This window comes from Octodon degus, unplaced genomic scaffold, assembly GCF_000260255.1.
Source record: "Octodon degus isolate 3935 unplaced genomic scaffold, OctDeg1.0 scaffold00006, whole genome shotgun sequence".
Classification (NCBI taxonomy): Eukaryota; Metazoa; Chordata; class Mammalia; order Rodentia; family Octodontidae; genus Octodon; species Octodon degus.
This window is the reverse complement of record NW_004524582.1, coordinates 21783220-21804711: the sequence shown is the minus strand read 5'-3', so window position 1 is coordinate 21804711 and position 21492 is coordinate 21783220. Positions and strand designations below refer to the sequence as shown.

At 45.8% G+C, this 21492-nt stretch overlaps 1 protein-coding gene across 7 annotated transcripts in view; it reads right to left on the bottom strand.

The window, feature by feature from the left end:
• Positions 1–21492, bottom strand: part of Prom1 (prominin 1) — a 142517-nt gene that overhangs the window by 25528 nt on the left and 95497 nt on the right. For all 7 annotated transcript variants that reach the window (XM_023699547.1, XM_023699551.1, XM_023699537.1 and 4 more), the window contains exons 5-12: positions 16095–16215; positions 14164–14227; positions 13273–13362; positions 8559–8776; positions 7523–7597; positions 4758–4821; positions 2648–2807; positions 679–831 (exon numbers count right to left, since the gene is read on the bottom strand). In XM_023699547.1, the coding sequence (XP_023555315.1) occupies positions 679–831; positions 2648–2807; positions 4758–4821; positions 7523–7597; positions 8559–8776; positions 13273–13362; positions 14164–14227; positions 16095–16215 (945 nt within the window). The remainder of the gene's footprint in view (positions 1–678; positions 832–2647; positions 2808–4757; positions 4822–7522; positions 7598–8558; positions 8777–13272; positions 13363–14163; positions 14228–16094; positions 16216–21492) is intronic.

Sequence of the window (21492 nt, the reverse complement as noted above, 5' to 3'; positions counted from 1 at the left end):
CGATATCAAGTCCGCATCTTGTATAGCAATTAACCACTAGGAAGAATGTATGCAATGTGTTAATTATTGAAACTGTCTTACCAATTTGGTTTGAAACTGTCTCATTGCTATTTGTTTCTCAATAAAAATATGAAAAAAATTAAAAAAAAAATCCTTATATACTGCATGGTTTCTCTTACCTGAGAAACCCAAAGTACAGATAATTAAAAGAAAAGATAGTACAAAACAGGAGCTAGATCTCTTGCAAATGGGAAAGGAGCTAAAGTTGGAGGGAGATGAGAGAAAGGGGAAAGAAAGGGAACAGAAAGAATTGAGAGGTTATACATAGGTACCGACTTTCCACACCATCACTGGGCACCACAAACTTTTACTAATAAAAAGAAAGATGAAAACAAAAAGGAGGAACAATGGATATAAGAAGGCTCAGTGGAAAGGGTTTCCATGACAACCAGTTTCCAAGAAGCCCACCCTATGTAAACAGTACACTTAAGCTGGTCTATCATATGAAATCAGTTTGCAGTTCTCTTTCACTTGTTTGTGCTGGGAGAAGTACCCACACCGAGGAAAGAACCGCTGCAGCACCAGCCCTCCTCTCCGGAACCAGAGCAGGAGGCCCAGGGGCACCGCCTACCCCCTCCTCCCCGCTCCTCACCAAAGTGGCAGAAGCATCACACTCACACCATGAGGAAGACGCCACCCATGTTGGACACGCAGCCTCTGCTTGTCGGGGTGGCGTGCTTGTCGAAGCCGCAGACGCCGCACAGCAGGCCCAGATAAAAAAAGACCACGATGAGGGTCGGGAGGAAGCAGACAATCAAGCTTCCCAGCCACCTGGTAAAGAAAGCACAGTGTTAGGACACTAAGGGGACACCATCGGGACCCAGGAGCTTCTGATTAAGGCTGCAGTGGGTGTGTGTATGTGGCAGGATCCTGGCCATCTATGACATATCAGGACCTGTCCTACCTCTACGCCTCCAAGCCAGCCTCCAGGGGCATGTTTAGCCTCGAAGACCTCTTTCAATAATCATGACATGCTTGCTTTCTCTTTTTCAATTTACTACCAGTAAAATATCATAAGGCACTGCAGATCTTCCAAGATTCCTGATGTGGCAAGACGTGCTAAGATCATGCTTAGACTGCAGATATGGGAATACCAGTGTCTTTTCCCAGGCCTTTCTCTAAAACATTCTGTGGCCACAAGAACGTTCTGGGTCATCGTGCTCTTTACTAAACTGGAAATGCTCTAGGTGGCAGATGCCTGGGGCATTTGGAATTTTATGAGTATCCTAAATCAAGCTTCTGCAGAATGCAAGTGTCAATCTCATAATGTCCTGGAGGTATTTTAGGGCAACAGAGGCGCAATTAAGTCTTACTGGCATTTCCAGAACAAACAACACCCTTTTCCCAGCAGTGAGGAGCATTCAAGGATAGAAGTTGCTCCTCAACATTTAAGATACAGAAAAACAAAAGAATTTGATCTGCCCGGTGCCTCTCAACAAAATCATCATAAAGCTTTTTTTCAATTAAGAGCAAGCTTGGTAATTATATAATGGCCACCAGCAGCCGCTCCAGAGAGGTTGATTCCAAGTATTGGCGACACAAAATTAAATAAGCCTTGGAGCCTGGCCCCAGAAAACTTTTAGAGTTAATTAATCATCCACTTAAATTTCTTTTGCAAATAAGCTTATGGTCCTCAGGTGGGAGGTGGGGAGGAAGAGAGGGTGGATCGCAGGCAGACAACTGTGCTGTTTTTCTCATTTGCAAAGTTCTGATTGCTGCTGAGTTTGTAAGGTCAGGGCGACGGGCTGTCTCTGCATCTCCTGATACTTGTTGGGGTAGCCTGGTACTGTCATAAGACATGAGCTGTACCCCTGAAAGCTTGTCAATTCGGGGACAGTAGCAGCACTGCCAGATAAGGGTGGAAACCCATCTCTGACACATCTTAGCTGACTTTCACTAGGTCACTTCATGTCCCTGACCTGCAAAATCCTCATCTCCAAGACAGAATTGTAAGTGCGACGCAACCCAGGAGACTTTCTGTGGGTGTGAAGGAGATGCCACATGGTGGGCACCTTGTGACGCTCCTAAGTGCTGGCACTCCTGTCATTATTTTATCATTTCCTGGTGCTGTTGCACAAAACACAACCTGAATAAGAGTGGCTCTGGACTCTCCGAAGGGACAGACAGGACAGGCATGGAAGCTGAGCCCTTCAGACGGGAAGTCCTTCATTTAAATTTCCCAAGCCCCAGAGTCCTTCCCTTCCGACACTCCCTCTGCTGTGCTCACCCCGCAGGGCCAAGCTCCACCACCCGTTTTCTAAGCACTGAACAGTGCATAGCTCTGAGATCTCGGCAGCTGAGATTCTGGGCACAGCAAGGAAGACCGTGTGCTTTCAGTAAGAACGGACCATGTTACTTATTTTACAAACCAATCAGCATGGAGTATTTCCCAAATGCTTTCTGAATTACACTTAAGCTTTAAAATCCCATTCTATATTCAGCATACTAATTATAGTAAGATTCTGAAGTTGGAAATTGCACATTGTTGCATATTTGGTTTGAGAACCTTTATAAACAGTAAGGAAAGCTGTATAAATCGTACTCCGTAGTCATGCAAATCTCTATCATTTCAGTCTCCAGCACTCACCAGTATGTGTCATATTTTTCCAACTTGGGCAAATTCTGGTGGATGTAAGCTTCAGTGTCATTGATGTAACCAGTGAAATTGGACAGCGTGGACTGAATAGGAATGTCTTCAGTGACACTCTTGATGTGGGAACTGACGCCATCCAGGACACCTTTGACATCTGAAAACAGAGGTTTGGTGAAGCATCTTCAGACACAGGTCAGGGGAACTACATTTTGCAACCAAACACCAGCACTTGGGACAGTTGGGTTTTTCTCATGTTGTACACATGCTTAGGACGGAGTAAGATTCCATAGCAAGCATGAGTAGAGCCAAGTAGAGTCAGTGAGCAGTGCCGTAGCACCCAGCCCGGCGTGAACAGCGTCTCGATAAGGCGATGCTGAAGCCAGGCCAGTGTCCTCTCCTTCTACTAAGTTGCTAACACAGTGGATCGAGTGGGCTGGGCGTGGTGGTGCACACCTATAATCCCGGCACTCAGGAGGACTGCCATGAGCTACAGGGCAGCCTGATCTACAGAGCAAAAATATATCTCAAGAAAAATAAGATAAAACAAAACAGATCAAGTGATTAACATGTACAGGTAATGACTACTGTGCCCGGGACATCGACAACGTTAACTCGTTTCCTCCTGGGAGGCAGATCCGGTACTTTTAAGCCCCACGTTACTTATGGTCGCCTTGAAGCTCCAGAGGTTACTTATCCCTGGATCTCCTTTTTAGGAAGCCCTGGTACAGAGACTGAAATGAGAGTGTCTCTAACTCCGAAGCTCTGTCACATGATTTGGGAATATTAATCTCACACCTAGGAAGTGGTATTCAAGGACACAGTTATTCTCCAGGACTGCATTTTGAATAAGCGACCACAGGTGATGAATTTGTTAAAATTTTGTTTGACTCTTCAAGAAGTGTGTTTGGCAGGGACAGGGGTGCATGCCAGCTGTGTGAGTTCAAGGCCAGCCCGAGCAATGTGGTAAGACAAAAAAAGGTATATCTATATCACCTGTATTTGAAAAGTAAGAGGATAGCAGTGGCCACCCAGGTCCTATGGATGCCCACCCTCCTCCTCCATGAGGCAGTGAGCTCAGAGAGACCGGCCTGGAGACAAGTGTCCATCTTTCCAGGTCCTTGGGCCACAGCTCCTTGGGCACTGTGGCACCTCCACCAGCCATCACTGACGTCCCAGGATGGCTTTTTCCATGGTGACTTTCAGATCCTGGTTAACCCAGAGCCTCAGATGTGCTAAGAGAGCCCTGCCCCAGAGCTACCTAGCCTAGCCCCAGACCGCATCAATTCCTACTGTGGACATACTGAGGGGAGACACATCAGCTAGGAGTCCACTGACCCTTAAGATCCTGAGAGAAAATCTCCTAACCCAGCAGAGACAAGTATGGTCCAAGGCCTCTGGGGACCTTGGGGTACATGGCACCGAGGCTAGCTTGGTCTCAAATGGAATTACATAAATATATTGTGAACTTTTTTTTTTTTTAAACAGGCTCTTGCTATGTAGTTCAAAGCAGGCTGGCCTTGAAGTCACTATGTATACCAGGATGGTCTCGTGAACTTGAGGCGATCGTCCTGCCTCAGCTTCCCAAGTGCTGGGATCACAGATGTGCACCACCATGCCCAGGAATGATTTCAGACTTTAGACCCTCTCAACAAAGATTCTGTGTCTCTAGAGCTCTATACAACCTTGGGGGCCCAGAATGCCACTGTATCACATAGTGGAGAGAAAAGAAAAATCTTCCAAAAGGACAAAATAAATCCTCATACACTGTATTAAGTAAATTATTTTTTAAAACATCTATTTAAATTCATTTGGAAAATATAACAGCGGGGACTCACTGCCGTGGTGCGGCTGACAACTCAGGACCAGCTGATGCTGTGAATTGTCCTGAATGAGAGATTTTGGTTTTTTTTTAAACCTATGCCACCGATTGGAAGTGACACACTGCCGAGCTCTGATATTCATTCAGTGGCAATAAACTACCTTTTAGAACAGAACCCTACAATTATAACACAGTTCTTTCTTTTTTGTTTTTTCTTTGTTTGGGACCAGGAATTGAACTCAGGCCCCTGTACTTGCCAGGCAGGCACATAAAGTCAAGTCTCACCTTGGATGGCCACCTCCGCCTGGGTCTTCACCTTCTCAGGTATAGCATCGAACAATTCATATCCCTAAAAGATATTTAAAAATGAACCAGTGCACGGGGTAAAGCTGAAGAGCGGTACTTATTTTTCAGCTTAGTGTGGAGTACAGAAGCGAAATAAATGCACAGCATTTATTCTGAGGCAGAAGTGACCCAACACAGTCATCAAATGTCTGGCAATAGCCGCAAAAATCTCATTAGAAAGTGTTTGCCTTAAACTAAATAAACGGAAGATCACGGTAAAAGTTTTGCATATACAATGTTCCCATAATTTTAATATCAATCTGTCTGCTCACGTGGATCCTAGGAATTACCTCTGTAGCAGAGGTTCTTGTGGGGGGACAGCTTGGTGACACCTGGGGGGATTTCACGGTTGCAGCGGGGAGCTGCTGCGGTACGCTGAAGTGCAGGCTGGTGCCGCGAATGCATCTGCTCCACAGCCAGGACTGCGGAGCCCCAAGCTGCTGGTGCTGAGGCTGGGAAACCCCGGGCTGCACGGCGCACTAGTGCAGCTAAGACAGACTTCTAGCGACAGAATCTTGCTCTCCAGGGCAATTACGAAAGGAGACCTACATTTACAGAAGTGAAGAAGTAATCGCAAAACGCAGTTTATAAAGAATACAAATTGCAGGGCAGCTAAGCCTAACGCACATCAAACCCACACCGAACTCTATGGCTTGGGCTTAGTCAAGAGAGGGAAGGACTGTTTCCAGAGACCACTTCTAAGCGCCCAGCCTTTCCTCCGGAAGGCGGAGAGCTAGAGCTTAGCGGGCTGCTGGCATGGACAACCATGTGCCAGGGAAGTCTGCAGTTGGTGCTCTGAGCCTGTGTGAGGTCTATGGTGCCGGCTTTTCCACTGCTGGAGCGTCAGCCGTGGAAGTCAGTGTGGAGATTCCTCCTAAAATTAAAGCTCGAGGATCCATTTGACTCAACTGTTTCCCTTCTTGGCATCTTCCTGAAAGAATGAAAAGCACTTTACCGTAGCAACATATGCACACCCACGCTAATAGCTGAACAATCTGTGACAGGAACCTTGGGAAAAGCCCGATGCCGCCAACCAATGAATGGATAAGACATGTGGATTTCTTTAATACAGTGGAGCACTCCTCTGCCGCAAATGACAAACTTGCGACATTTCTAGCTAAATGGATGCACCTCGAGACCAAACTTTTAAGTGAAATAAATTTGACATGTATTTAAATAGCACCTTGTTTCTCTGGTAAGAGAAATCAAAAGGGTAAATAAGGAACAAAATGTATAATAGATACTAGGAAAATGGGAAGAAAATGTTGAAATGAGAAGTGGATCAAGGGAGAGGGAATGAGAAAGGAGGAAAAAGAATAGAAGGAAAAACGGAAACACGGTTTTGTAAATAAAGAGGGAAAGAGAGGTTGAAAGGAGAGAAGGGGACCAGGGAAAGAAGAAGAATCGAGATTTGCCACGTGTGAGCAGCAAGTCCCTACGATAAGCGTGATCATTACGCGTATCTAAAATGTACCAATAAGCTTAATTAAAAAATAATATCTTTGTATACAGAAGAAGGAACATTTAGGGTGCCTGCCACTTTGTACGACTGCCTTCTTGTCACAGGCCATTCAAGAAGGGCAACTCTTGTTTCCTCAAAGGTGACTAAGCTACCCAGTTGCATGGCTTTCCAAAAGCGGGACCCCTCCAATGTGTCTATAGCTAGACTTCTCACCCAGCCAGGGGGTCTATGGCCTCCTCTAGAGCGCGTTGCAGTTATCCTAGCTCAGTCCCATCATTTCATGAACGCAGCGGCACCAGTGTGCAAAAAGCAAGCGTGGCCGAGAAGTTCAGGCGACTCTGCCTTATCAGGGAGTGTAAGTGACTGCTTAATAAATGGAGACCTTCTGTACCAATGCAGCCTAAATCCTAGAGCTGTGTAAGCAAATGGGTTGATTCTTCAAATTATGGGAACATGCTACATGAAAAATTTTTAACATGATCTTCAATTTATTCAGTTAAGACATGTTCTCAGTGTTGGGTAGAGCCCTTGCCTATCATGTGCAAGGGCCTGGGTTTGATTCCCAGCACCACTACCACAAGAAACAAAAACAGAAAGAAAAAAAAAAAAAACCCTCAAAAAAGAGAAGTTCTCCAAGAGGATTCTTCTTTGGACTTTTCATGCCCATATACATATATTTTCACTTTTTGTTAGTACATGTTGATTACGTAACAATTACATTTCCCATGCGGGGTTGGCCCATGTCCATAGTACATCTTTCTTCATCTCTTTCCTCCACCTACTTTCTGTGGCTTGGTCCACTCCCCATTTGCAAAAGATCCATCTTCCTGTTTCTTCTCATCTAGCTTTCATTCTACTCTAATTTACACTTTGGGCTTCTCATATAAGAGAAACCAGGTGATCTTTCAGCTGAGTTTGATTCATTTCACTCCACCTCACCACGGATGACTGTGTATATTAAATGAAGACGCTGGACCCACAGAATCCAGAGCCCCCAAAAGCACTGGTAGTGTTTCTCTTGCTCTCGAGGGGTCTTAGCGTGATGCTCTGCTGGCAGAGATGCTTCACAAAAGTTCCTGAATTGCAATAATGAGCCAAATGGCTGTTGGCTTTCTTGGTATTTCCTCTTCAGAATATCAAGGCTCCTTTACTGTCTTCCTAATCTCTTACATACTAGTGTACCCTTTAAATGATAAAAAAATAAACCACCGCATTAAAAACAAAAACAAAAACAAAAACATACCTGATTGACTTGGTCATCCAAACCATTGCCAAGAATATTATCAATGTTTTTAAGTTCTTGATCCAGAGACGGGAGCTGAAAACGCATAAGACAAAGTATCAAGAAGATGCAACTTCCCAAATTAACCTCCATTAAAAAAGAGCTGTCCTTCGACAGTCTAAGCACCTGCCTGGCAAGTGCAAGGGTCTGGGTTCTACCACTAGCACCACACGCTGTTCCGGCCTTGGAACCTCAGGGGCCACTGAAACCAGGCATGGTGGCACATGCCTCTAATTCCAGTGCTGGGGAGGCTGAGACAGCAGGAATACTACGAGTCCAAGCTGCATAGTGAGACACTGTACCACATAAATAAATGATTTTAAAAACAAAGCTGTATCTTGTATCCAGCACCCACTTTCTAGAGTACCTCCACATTTTCTTCTCAATGATGGAGTCTTATTTGGGGCAAATATTTTTCTCCCAATAGCTTCTGTAATCACTCAGCCTTAGACATTTGAAGGTTTCTTGCTGCAGCCAGCCCAAAAGGAGGTGCAGAAATTTCACACAGATATAGTACGTGAATAAAGTTGAAAACAACCTTTGCTGTTTGTTTCTGGTTTTTTGAAGACAAGGTCTTTTTAGATATCCCAGATTGGCCTTGAATGCACTATGTAGCCGGGCTGACCTCATACGATGGCGATTCTCCTGACTTGGCCTTTTGAGTGCTACCATGCCAGGCTATATTTTAATTTTAAAGGTCTACAGGAGCTCACCATGGTGGTGTAAGCCTGTAATATCAGCACTGGGAAGTCTGAGGCAGGAAGATCATCTCAAGTTCAAGGCCAGACTGGACTATGTTTTGAGATCAAGGCTAGGCAGAACCCTGTTTCAAAAAAATAAATAAATAAATAAAAAGTTTACACAGACTCCCGTGAAGGGGTTCTGTAATGTTCTTTGCTCCTGTTGAACCTGTTCCAAGGCGGCTATCAGAGGCCCCTCGAGGGTGGCCGGGGTGGACGTGACTGCTCTCCACGCACGCTGCCGGGCACCTGCTAACCTGGTCCAGGCCGGGGGCGCCCTGCAGCTGGCTGAGGCTCGCCCTGATGCTGTTGCAGATCTGCCGTGCAGGGTCTATGCGGCACTCGCTGCCGCTGAGCAGCACCTCAGTGCTTTCTCTCACGTCGGTCAGGCTTTCATTCATCTGTTCGCTTCCCTTCTTCAGACTTTCTACGTTGCTGTTCATGGCCTCCAAGGCCTCCTTGGTCTTCTTGATGGCTGCAGAAAGAACACAGTACCTAAGCACAGACAGCCCAGGTCCTGCCCTCTCCAAGAGGGGCTGTATTCAAGACCTGACGTCAGGCCACTGTGAGGGATGGTCAGACAGGAAGCCACGGGGGGCCCCTCTGCCAGCTGACCCACCAGCTCAGTGCTCCTGAGGGGGGTCCCTGTCAACCAAGAATCAGGGTCTGGCATCCAGCAAGAGCAGAACCGAGGCAGCACTGCTTGACCCAGCAGGCATCAACACGCATCCATCCCAGGAATTTTTCATTCATGCAAAAACCAATTAAACCCAGAGACATTTTACCTCTGAATATCAAAGAGCTACAATTAAGCCTAGAACAGCAGGACAGGGTCTGGTTTTAGATTTGGGCAGGTTTAGGCTTAGAGCCCAGCCTTGTTACTTCCTGTGAGGTCCAAAGTAGATTCTAGAACCTCCTTGAGCCAGTTTCCTCATAACAAAATGCTGAGCTCACTACCACGTTCATCTTTAAATGTGGAGACCAATCAGACTGAAACACCTCCAAGGCAGTGAATCTGTCTGTTTTACACAGGAAGACCCACATCCCAGGACACAAATTTACACCATGACATCAGAATAACAGTTGTCTGAGTCCTGGCGGGGGTGGAGCTCCCCATGAGGCGGAGGAGGTAGGGAGTGACAGTAGTTTTCCACGGTAAGTTAAAGCCGCTCTGTGAAGGGCATGAGATTGCAGCAGGAGGCCATTGTTGTTCTAAGCAGCTAGGTCTTCCTGGCCAGATTTCTTTGCTCTGTGGTTCATTAGTCAAATGATGGGGGTCGGGGGAAACGGGGATGGTGAGCGACCACTCCTCAAGCTCTCCAAGATTCAGAATACAGGTTCTGCTACACAACAGTCAGGGGAACAAAACAGAACTGAGCATCAGTCCGTCAGCGAGTGTTGTAAGGAGACAGCGGGATGCCCTTAAAAACTAGTTGTCCCTCCTTTTCCCTGGTAGTCACATAAGGCTTGAGTGTTAGAACTGTAGGCAGACAGACAGACAGACAGACAGACAGACACACACACACACACACACACACACACACACACACACACAGAGTGCTGTGGAATCATGCTGAAAGCTGCCTGAGCTGTGCCTTGCTGTGGCACCCTTGGCGGACTCTGTCACCTCTAGGGCTCCCAGCCCCCTCACCCATCGTCAAAGAGCAGGCCGGGTCATCTCCTGGACACGGGGCTCTGGGGTTCTAAGCCGTGAACTGACAGATTCGGGGGCTGAGCCTTTGGCAGACAGTGTCACTCCTGTTAGCTCGTCTCATGCCACACTGCAGCTAGCTTTGAGGATTTATCCCGAGACTGGGAAGAGCTGGGCTCACTACAATCCTTCATCTCAAATTCTCCCGGCTAATTCCAGCATTCTGGAAGGCTGAGGCAGAAGGATTCCAAGTGGCAACCCAGCCTGGGTGATTTAGTGACTCAGCAAGAACCTAAGTTAAAATATAAAATGCAACAGAGCTAGAGATGTAGCTCAGAGTGAGAGTTATGGGCTTAAACACCAAATAAAGGCTGTCAAGAGGGCTGGCCAAATAGCTCAGCGGATTAAAGTGCCTGCCAGCAGGTGCATGGGATGGAGATTTGATCCCGAGGCCTGCCATGCTAGCCCCTGCCCCCGGGCACACTGAGGCTGCAACTGAGACTGGGTGTGGTGGCGCACTCCTGTAATCCCAGCTCTTGGGAGGCTGTAAACAGGAGAATCACTACAAGTCCGATCTAGTAGTGAGACTGACCACCCTGTACACCCTTCCCTAAAATACCAATGAATAAATAAATAAGAAGACTGTCAAGGAGCCCAGGGAGCCAGTGTTCCTCCCTCCTGCCTGCTTCTCAGCATCAGCAGCAAAGCACGAGGCCTGGTACCCAGCACACGGCAGAGGGCCAGTCAATATACAACACAACACAATAAAACACGAAGAAACCCACGCAGAGGGCAAAAGAGCCAGCGCTAAGATGCACCACCCACCATGTGCCAGACTCGAGCGATCAGAGGTGTACATCCCATCGTCCTTTCCATGTTGACTTCAAGATAAATTATTTTAGTACAAGAAACAAACAAGATGGAAGAAAGAAGAGACAATAAAATAAATTGACGACCCAGGAAATGTGTCTGTGTAATCATCATCTCTAGATATGCTGGCTTATGGCTAAGATTATGATAATCCCAGGCGGAACTTGGAGGTAACACACGCACATCTTGCAAAAGCTTCAAAGCACTTTATGCCTATAAAATACTGCCTGGGTTAAGACTCTGGAGTCATTTGAAGCCTGCGAAGAGCACACATTATATGCCTGAAGTATAAAAGACCTTTCAGGCTTTTTATTTTAGTTCATTAACGTTAGGTCAGCCCAGTTTCGCTCAGCTCCTTTCTAGGCCCTGACCTGTGACTCTTTTTTTTTTTTTTTGTGGAACCAGGGATTGAACTCAGGTCCTTGCGCTTGCCAGGGAAGCGCTTATTCCACTGAGCCATCTCCCCAGCCCCCGTGACTCGAATACGACGCACACCAAAGACCTGCATGTTGCTGCTTTCTCCAAAGCCCACAGAACGCAAAGGCTCAGAAGAAGTATTTGCCCAAAATTTGCTAGAGAAACTCATTAGTCATATCTAAAGCTCTGGCAGCAACTGGAGCTAAATAAACTGTGACGGGGTCAGGCTGGCTTAAAAAGAAAAAGTAGAAGCTTAGTATCGGCACCACTGATGGGGGAGAATAAAGTCTGATCCAATCATCTTTGATCTCAGGTGCACTAAAATTCAGCATTCGAACTGTGGGGACCTTGGGCAAAAGAAGAGCTCCATAGCAGGTGAGCGGCGCGGTTCACACGACTTTGCACACATGGCCTTCACCCTTGGGTAAGCTTGGAGCTGGAGGAGGTCTGGGAAGAGCCACCCTCCAAAGGCACTGACACACGGGGATCGTGGTACAAGGGTGCCAGGGTGTCATCCTACGGCCACATCTTGGACCTCAGGTTCCCAACTCATAGTCCCAAGGTTCACTGTGCGGCCTTCTTGTGGCTGGCACAGCTACACAGAACAGCCAGACTCTCCCTACATACTCACCCTATTGGTCAGAAAGCAGGACTTTTGTCAGGTCTGACCCCAACTCCTTCATCTCCCAGCTACCCAACTGCTGTGGACCAAGTGTCTCGCCAATGGCCAAATGTGGCTATGTTTGGAGGGAATGCCTTTAGGTTAAATGTGATTGTAAGCGCAAGACCCTATTTTGACAGGATGGTGTCTTTTAAGAGGAAGAGACACTAGGGATGGATCCAAGACAGGAAGTAAGAAGGAATGACAGGCAGAAGCCAGGGAAGGAAGGGCGGCAGGGAGAACAGAGGGAAGAAAACAGAGAGATCAGGAGAAAGGAGGGAGGGAGGAGGAAGTAGCTGCCCAGGAAATGCAAGCAGAAGGGCAGAGGCCTGGGTCTTTGTGGTCACCTCCCTTCTCTGGGTCTGAGTTTCGTGGCCTGGAAGGGAAATTGCTGGAGATGAAGAGAACAGAGATCTGGAAACATCAAAGGCACCAGCACCGGAGGATTCCCCTTCAGCTATGCAACGGATCAACGGATGGACATGAAAGACCCTTCCTTAACAGCAATCCCACCAACACCGCGCCTGCTCCACACACCCTTCCTCCTGCTCATTTGCCTGGATAGTTGAACCATAAGAAATGCCCAAAAGAACAGGCACAGTCATACAACTTCCATATATTCCCACACCCTATGCCCTGTTTTCTCAACAATACTAGCTCATGAAAGCATAATTCATACTGGCTCAGTGTTTTACAGATAAAATTGTCCTCTCCACCCAGTGCCTAGCATAGACATTTCTCTCAATATTTGGAAGTCTGGAATATTCTGCATCTCTGAGGTCCTTTCACCACTGCAGTAGAATAAAGTATTTACTATTAATTAATATTTACTATTAAATTATACCTCCTCACTTAAACCACTGTGTGCAGAGGAGCTTAAGATATCTATATACGTTTCTTGATTCTGAAAGATATTCTATTAGGTGAAGGAAAAAATAACCAATATCCTTCAAGTCTTAAAATGCTGTGCCTTACTCACATCCTATGTCAGAGGTCAAACATGTTTTGTTTTTTTTTAAAGCACAGGTAGGAAATATTGTAGGCCTGCAGGGCACATGGTCTGTGTTATAACTCCCCACTTCTGTCATCGTAGCTCAGAAGCAGTGACAGATGGTACGCATGGATAGATGTCCATGGCTGTATTCCAATAAAACTTTACACGAACAATTCTGGTACTATCACTTCAAATCATTTCTAGGCCATCAGTGTAACAAGTTTAGAGACAGAAGCAAACTACTGTGTCACCAAGTGACTGTGCCTGGTCTGTTTATATGGCCACAGACTTCAGCTCTGACCTACACCAACGCTTAGGAGAAGCCAGGATAGAGAGACCCTCCACTGCTGTTTCCGGTCCTCTGTGCCCCCGGCTCACCTGTCGCCATGGCCTTGATCTCATCCAGAACAGGGATCACGTGAGGTGCCAGACGGTCGTGAATGTTGCCTCCGAGCATCTCACCAATATCTGGGTTCAAACAAGCAGAAGACAGTGAGTGCAGGTCTGTTACGACTTCTGCCTCAAGCCCCTCCTCCTGCCCTGATTCCACTTTCCAGTCCGGACCCCATTCAGGGGCTGACCCTGCAGTGCAGATCTTACCACGTGCTTCAAAGGCCCCACAGGAGAGAAAAACGAGTCACTACAGAGCCACAGACTATTTGTGCTGTAAGCGCAGGGTTTATCGTCTTGAGCAATGCAGCTGCGCCTGTCCCCGTCTCTTCCCGAGGCCAGAGTTGCCCCTTGTGGCACTGCTGACATTAGTGGCACTATCCTGGGCACTTGACGCTGAGCAGGAGCCCTGCCGCACTCCCAGCTCACCGCATGGTGCCAACCAAACGTCTCCAGATGCGACCAAAAGTCACCCTGGGGGAGAACCACTACGCCAAGCTGCTCCTGACCCCTGAGGCACAGAGGGACCAGCACGGTCCCCTTTGGATTTCTGAAACCCACCTTAAGAGGGCAACTGGCAGGGCTGGCTTTTCTCTCCCACATAATGAAGGACAGTGCTGTGACCCAAGACAGTAAAAGGTTTTCAACAAATGTGCAGCACAAAAATAAAACTCATCCCCTTGTGAAGCAAAACTTCTCAGGATGTGCCAGATTACAGTCATCCAGTAGGAGATGGCAAGTTGCCAGTGATGCCCGGGAATTGTTTTCCTGCTCCCCTATTTTCACTTCACTTCTCAGTCCAGTTTGTAAGGGAGTTGGCCACAGTATCTTCGGAGCCAAAGCAAACGATAAATAAAATTAACCCAAAATGCTACTCACTGTCCAGATCGGTGAACCCTCTCTCCTTGGTGGTATTGAACTGATCCAAGATATAGTCAACTTGCTAGAAAAGAAAATGACATGAAACTGGCTTCACAGGGTCCAAAGCCGCAGCACAAAAATTAGAGACTTGACATTCAAAAATTAACTTGCAACTAACCTAAAATTAATTTGAATCACAACATTCAAAGAAACCTAGCAAGTTCTAGAAATGTTTTAGTTCCTGACTCTCAGACTTCTTAATAACATTCTCAGGTTTGCTGACCAAAAATAACTTCACTTTATAAATGAGTTGACTTATTCTGGGCTGGTTACTTGGGATGCTTCATTTTGTCTCCTGATTCTGTGGACTGCCATGTTGATCTTCTTGTCAGGGCCAGCATGGCTGTGGACAGATGGGGCTCTCTCTCTCTCTCTCTCTCTCTCTCTCTCTCTCTCTCTCTCTCTCTGACTGTGAAGTTGGGCAGAGCAGAGCCTCTAAAAGTCCAAGCTCAAAACTAGCACAAGGCCATGTCCACCGTGTTGTCCTGGTCACAACAAGCACCTCACAGAGACAGCCTGGATGTCAAAGGCTGGGAAACAGCTCCAGGACTGGAGGAACTAACGAGCACTGGCAGCCATTTGCAGTGTGGCTTAGTGGGGTCCCCAGTGGCCTGCAAAGGGGTGGCCTGCCCTGCTGTCTATGGGGCCGGAGGACTCATTCCCACCCCTTCAGGGACACTGGGGATTAGCATTTCTCAACAGCGACTGAAAATCTTCTTAGTGAAAATATCGATCACTGGTTAAATTTTCATTTCTAGGATTGCTAGACCAAGTTCAACATGCTTTGTTTTGCTCCCACCTACTTTGTTTGCATGCTTCTGTCGATTATACTTCACATTTTTCTACCCAGATTTCATGGCTGCGTTAGCCTCCTTCACTGGAACCAGCTTCGTTCCACCAGAGTCAGCCATTTTCTATCCTTTGAAGGCAACAAAAGCCACCCCCATGAAACCTCACCAGCCGTCACCACTATCCAAGTTGGCCAGCTTTTTAGGGAAAAAAAGCTTATCTTTGGAGTCTTTAGAATGTTGAATAAGAAATACAAATTTTTATCCAAGGATTAGGAAAAGCAAGTATTTCCGTCTTGCACCCAGGCCATAAAACCACAAAGTTAATGTCCTTGTTCTTGGTACTTCAAAGTATATGCATCTGTTTTCTCCTTTATTTTTAGTCACTTAAAAAAACCCTTGCACACACTTAGTAAAGTCCAATATATTTAGGGCAGGATAGACTTGGAGGAAATCCCAGCCCGTGTGTAGAGGTTCACTGCACTGGCCGACTTTCTATCCAATCCGAGAGCAGGCTTTCCCCTGCTGACTTGGGCATCCTCAGGCACTGCGTATTAAGGGGACTTCCTGACCAGTCACACTTCCAAAGAATGTCCCGAGGAGGTACCACAGCAACATGCTCCTGGGATGCAGAAAGAGGCGCCTCCTCCTGGATCATGGCCCCTTCAGCCATTCTGTCCCCGCTACCCACACAACCCATGTTCGCACGAGTGTGTAGGTTAGGAACATGATACACCTGTCCAGCTGTGACGGAGCAGGAGTTCCTTTTACTACCCAAACGAAAGGATACAAGTTTCCAAAGGCTTTTAAAACAATCATGAGACTGTCAAAATTAACTAGCTTTGGAATATGTATTATGGCTTCGTTATACCTTAATAAAATAAAAGGCAGTCACATAAGAATGCCAATTCTGAAACTCTGCTTTTGTACTCTTGGGGACCACCTGTGGGATCCTTATTCTTCATCTACAACATTAAAAGGCACACTGTCTCCAGGGATTCCCCAGGCTCCCTGAAGTTTGCAGGTCAGGTCTCGACACACACAGAGACAGGGACAAGCCCAGAATGCGAAGTGTCGTGGGTCCTCTAGGCTGAGCTTTACCTTTGGAAGGTGGTTCAGGACCATGCGAAAGTCATGCAGATTGCTCTCCGCCAGGTTCTGCGTCCTTTGGACCCAGGTCCTCATTTGGAGGTTGGCCAAAAAGCCGAACAAGATGCCGATGCTGCAGTAGAAGGCAAACCGTTTACCGTGTGGTGCCCAATCCTTGGTCTTCTGCAAGGCAGGAGCAGGAAGAGGCTCCTGAGAGGCCACCTTCTCTGCCCCTGTCCTGCTCACTAGGGTTCCCCTGTTGGTACCACCATACGAAGCCACAAAACAGGGCTCAGACCGCCCAGAAGACAAAGCGTCTTGCTCAACAATGACTCTGGTAAGTGAACGACCTGTGGAGAGCTAAGGCTAGCACGGTGCCAAGGCAGCATGTGATCCAGCGTCCTGAGCTCCGCTGTGAACCCCCCACACCTACACACACACACACACACACACACACACACACACACTGCACATCTCTCCTCCCCCACAAAGAAGTCGTAAAAACAACGAGATGACAGGTCAACGGGGCCTTCTAGAATTCTTGGTTTCTCCCATTGTCTATTTCAGTACTGTCCCGTTAGGAGGAATGCAACTTCCTTTTGCATTAGAATGCTTCAGGAGAAGCCTCACACAATGGAGTGAGTCCCTACCCCCTACTGTATTATTTCATTTTCTGCAAAGAACAAAAACAGGAAAAGCAGGAGAATTCTTCATTGAACAACTGAGTTCTGTTTTGAGGCTGGATTGTTGCATAAATGCATCACCAACTGAGGGGCTATAAATAGTACATACAATATTGAGAACAAAGAAGGGTCAAAGGAAATTCTAACTTGAGGGCCCTGCTTTTATTTGCATAACTCTTCCATGAAGTAGTGTAATGTATAGCAACATAAAGCTACAGTGGCATACAGTACAATCAGCAAAAATTACAATTCTGTACAAACAAGGTGTGATGTTCAAAAAAAAAAAAAAAAACAACCAAAACATTGAGGCTTTATAAACAAGCTGTACAAATGTGCACAGAAAAAAGAAAGGTCTTAAGTCCAAGGGGAAGATAGGAATTCCAAACAGTCATTAGACAGGTTGGTCACTAAATTAGGAATGTCTGCATTAATTTGACCAAACTGCTTTATTTTCACAGCGGAGCTCTTGAACACTGACAATGTTGTACGTGCACCAACTGCTAGGCCCTGCTGGCTTTGTCCACCAGGTGGCAGCAAGGAAGTACCAAAGCTAAGCACACCGCAGGCTATCCTGCCTATATAAACTAACAAAATTGTACTTTTGCCATCATCCAACGGAAGCTGTAGATATAATTTTCACAACCAAATGCTGCAAGTAATGGGTGTAGGAAATCAATACATTGCAACTTCAGCAAAGCAATTCTGGGAGTTTGGGGCATGCATATATTTACAAGCAAGCTTCAGTTTCATACTGAAAACTCCCGTGTCCCTAGTAAATGTCTGGGTCCTAGGTATGCCCGGACACCCACTGCCTCCTCCAAGAAGCAGTGGATCCTCACTTCAAACCTCATTTCCTGTACCAGTGTTTTATAAACCAGGGGGCTGCCCGAACAGCCCAGGCGCGCCTACGTAACACACAGCAGTGAGCGGGTCTCATCGCCCAGGAGCTACACAGAAAACACCAGGCTTGGGTGCTGGTTCCACTCTTCACAGTGTGAGCTTGAGAAACTCACTTTCCTTTTGCAAACATCAGCAGGGTCTTAAAACTAAAAAAGATCTGCTCAGAGCTTTAGGTCTAATTAGGTAAACAGATCTAATCCAACTTATGCTGGAAATGTGCTCTTGAAGCTGCAGAGGAGAACTACTGAATATTCATGAAGTCTCCCATGTTCTGGGAGCTGGGGGTTCCTTATCATGGTGGATGGGATTAAGCTTCGTAATATTCTAGGCCATTTGGAATAATTTTCTTACCATCCATCGTGCCCATCCTAGTGGGGTGAGTACTCTAGAGTCACACACCACACCACACCAACAAGTTATTAAATGATGCTGTTGGAGAGATCTGAGTTAGAGAGACATTATAGGAGTCAGACAGGGCTGACCCTCAAAAGAGACAGTATGGAAGACAAGATACCTTGCAACCATGGGAGAGACAGGTACCTCTCCCTGGGAGCCAGACCTCAAGACAAAAGATTAAACAAATGCAGCCACACACCTCCCTAGGAATGGGCAGCAGGGATTGACATTCTAAGTAGGTCTCTATCACCTTGAAAACGCCAGAGTCACTCACCCAACTCCCTGCAGGAAAAGCCCCTGTTCTGTATTCAGGGCCGCTTGCATGTGACTTGCTTCCTCATTTGATCCCGATTTAATCAATTTTACCTGAGCAGTTGTCCTTGTAATCTTATTGGATGACCACAGTTTGTCCCACCTCATGTGCGAATTCCCATGTTCCCCACCTTAGGCCCGCCTCACCTCACAGTTTTGCTCTATAAAAATCTGTAGAAAAGGCAGAGTCCTGGGCAACCCACTCGTGTCCCCTTCTGTCCCTCTCTCAGACAGAAGTTTTCTTTCCCCCTATAAATATATTCTGCTCTGAACCTCCACTGTTCCTAAAATTCATACTTCAGTTTTAGAGAACACGAACTCGTCCCAGATATCTTTCAGGTTGGGAGTGTCATTCCCCTGTATCAGTACCCTCGTGCCAAATCAGGCCCAGACCATAGGGAGCAGGGAGATAGCTCAGTAGAATAAGTGCTTGCCTGGCAAGCACAAGGTCCTGAGTTCAATTCCCAGTACTGGAAAAAAAAAAAAAAAAAGATATTCCATGCCATGACCAGGAAGGGTCCCCCCGGACACACCTGATAGCCACGCCGAGCACCCTTGCTTTGTCTCCCTCCCTGCAAATGGCCCAGATTACTTCAATCATTCCTCAGGCTCAGACTCTTCGGGTCATTTGAAAAGTCACAGTGAAATCTGAAGTCCACTTTCACTGGCCTTGCTTCAGTGTCAGGACACCTCTGTCCCCATTCTGAAGAGCACTTCTGCCTTCACGTGCTAACTGGCCTGTTCTCCCACCTGTGGTTAATTTCCCCAAAAGAGGTGGCAGCTGTGCGGCAATTTTGCGTATAGCAGCCTTGTCCCCAGGGTGCTCAGTGAGGCTACTGAGGGCTGGCTTCTGGGTCACACAGCCAATTTAGAAGAGTCACCACCTGACTGGACAGCCCAAGCTAGAAACTTGGGCTTTATTGAATAAATGCCTTCACTCAAGCAACCATCAGTCAGAAAAATGAACTGCAGTGCAACATTTCAGTACTGAATTCAACGCTAATTATTTAAAGACTCATGTCTCTGTTAATCCATAGAATAAGTCAATGAAAACAAACCTATTATCTTTAGGAAAAACTACTAAACAGAATTAGCCAAGCAGTCAACACCATTCACAGCCAATTTGCAGACCTCCTGAGAGTGTAAACTTATATTTAAATTAAGGATAACATTCTCTCAGGCTTTCACAGAGAGCAAATTGGTCAAGCAATGGCCGTGACTCATCCACATGGCTGACACTCACAAAGGATCTACAAAGTGCGGTACAAGGTTTCAGGATAAATCATGAGGGGAACTGACTGACCTTAACAGCTACATTTCTTGTTATATAGGTCTTGCTTTCTCTTGGTCTTAACCAGCCAGCAGAAAAGTATAAAAATGAAGTATAAAAATTAAAGCCATATTCATGGAAAATCCACTATTATTATGGACTACTGAACTATACTGGAATATTTTGCTGAACTCATGCACCTATAATATTTAAATGACAATGGAATACCCTTCTCTGACAAAACTAAAGAAAAAAAGGGGATACAAATGAATGACCATTGTGTATCTGTATATTTAAAATAGTTAGGATCTATATACAACTACATTCTCTTAATTCAATGAATAGAAAGATTTGTTCTAAGTGTTTTTTAGAAATTTTTTTTCTAATAGTGTTTGTAAACAGGATACCATGTCTGCATCTTATACAATGAATAACCACTAAGACAACAATATGCAATGTATTAATTATCAAAACTGTCCTACTAATTGGATTTGAAACTGTCTCATTGCTATTTGTTTCTCAATAAAATTATTGAAAAAAGAGAAAAAAAGAATAAATAAATAAATAAAGGATAACAAATGCAAATGCCTGCAGCACAGGGGAAAGTGGACCCATGGGCCTGTGGAGCTGGGAGGACAGAGTGGGGTGGGGCAGCTGCGCTGTGCTTTTGGAAAAGCCCAGGTGCCAGGGAGTGACGGTGGCACTGAGCTCCACCATGATGGCAGGCAAGTACTGCCATGACCTCCGCGGCATCCACAAACATCTGGAGATCTAGATTCTGATGGAAAAATCTCTCCATTCGTATTAGTTACTAGTAAAGTGCTGCACGGAACCACTGGGTGTCTGTTTGCCATCTCTAACTTATGCCTTTTATTTCAACAAAATAAAGGACAGAGAAATGATGCTTTTGGGTTGAGGGTATAGCTTAGTGGTAGAGTGTCTGTGTGTCTGTCTATGTGTCTGTCTGTCTGTCTATCTCTCTCTCTCTCTCTCACACACACACACACACATGCACACACATGCACTCAGCACACACACACACACTCTTTTTAATTGTTTATGTAGATACTATTTTTTTAAAAAAAATCACACGAATTTCTGTTTTTAAATTCTAACAGCAACCCATCAACTAAAGGGATATGAACAGATAGGGAAAATGTATCTAACATAAAGAAAGAAAAAAATTTCAGTGAATATCCCTTCACTAGCCCTTGGCATATGTCATCAAGCTATCAAAAATGTGTGCTTTTATGCAGAACAAAATCTCTTGAAATTTTTAGCAGAACATAGGAATTTTTATTTTTTATGGTACACTAACATTATATTTAATAGTGTTACATGTTGTTATAGAAAAGCTACTTTCCACACATATACCTATCAGCAAATAACTACAGCTTTTAGAGTGAAAAAGAGTAAAAAAAAGTATGACTATTTTATCCCTAAAAATTGCTACTGAATCAAATTAGCCATTGAAAGTCAAATAAATGCTTTTAGCCTTTAACTGAACTTTTTATATTTAAGATATAATTTTTGAATTTGAAATTACAGTTACTAGACCGCTTGTTCCCAATAAGAAAGCCTCATGATTTTCAGGCACGCTATAGTTCAATTTCATTTTTATTAGTCTCCCGTGACCTTCAGGCCAGGAACTGACGATCAGATCCTAATACAAATGAACTTGAAAATGGCCAGCTTCCTGCGGGAGCCTGAGATGTGATCAGCTCCCAGGGTGACAGCAACGCTGCCTCTCACGCCTGGAAACTTAGGAATATACAGAAGTTGAGGCCCGTCTCTCTCTCCCTTTCCCTTCCTCCTCCCTCTGTCCATCCCCCTCCCCCTTCTTCCCTTC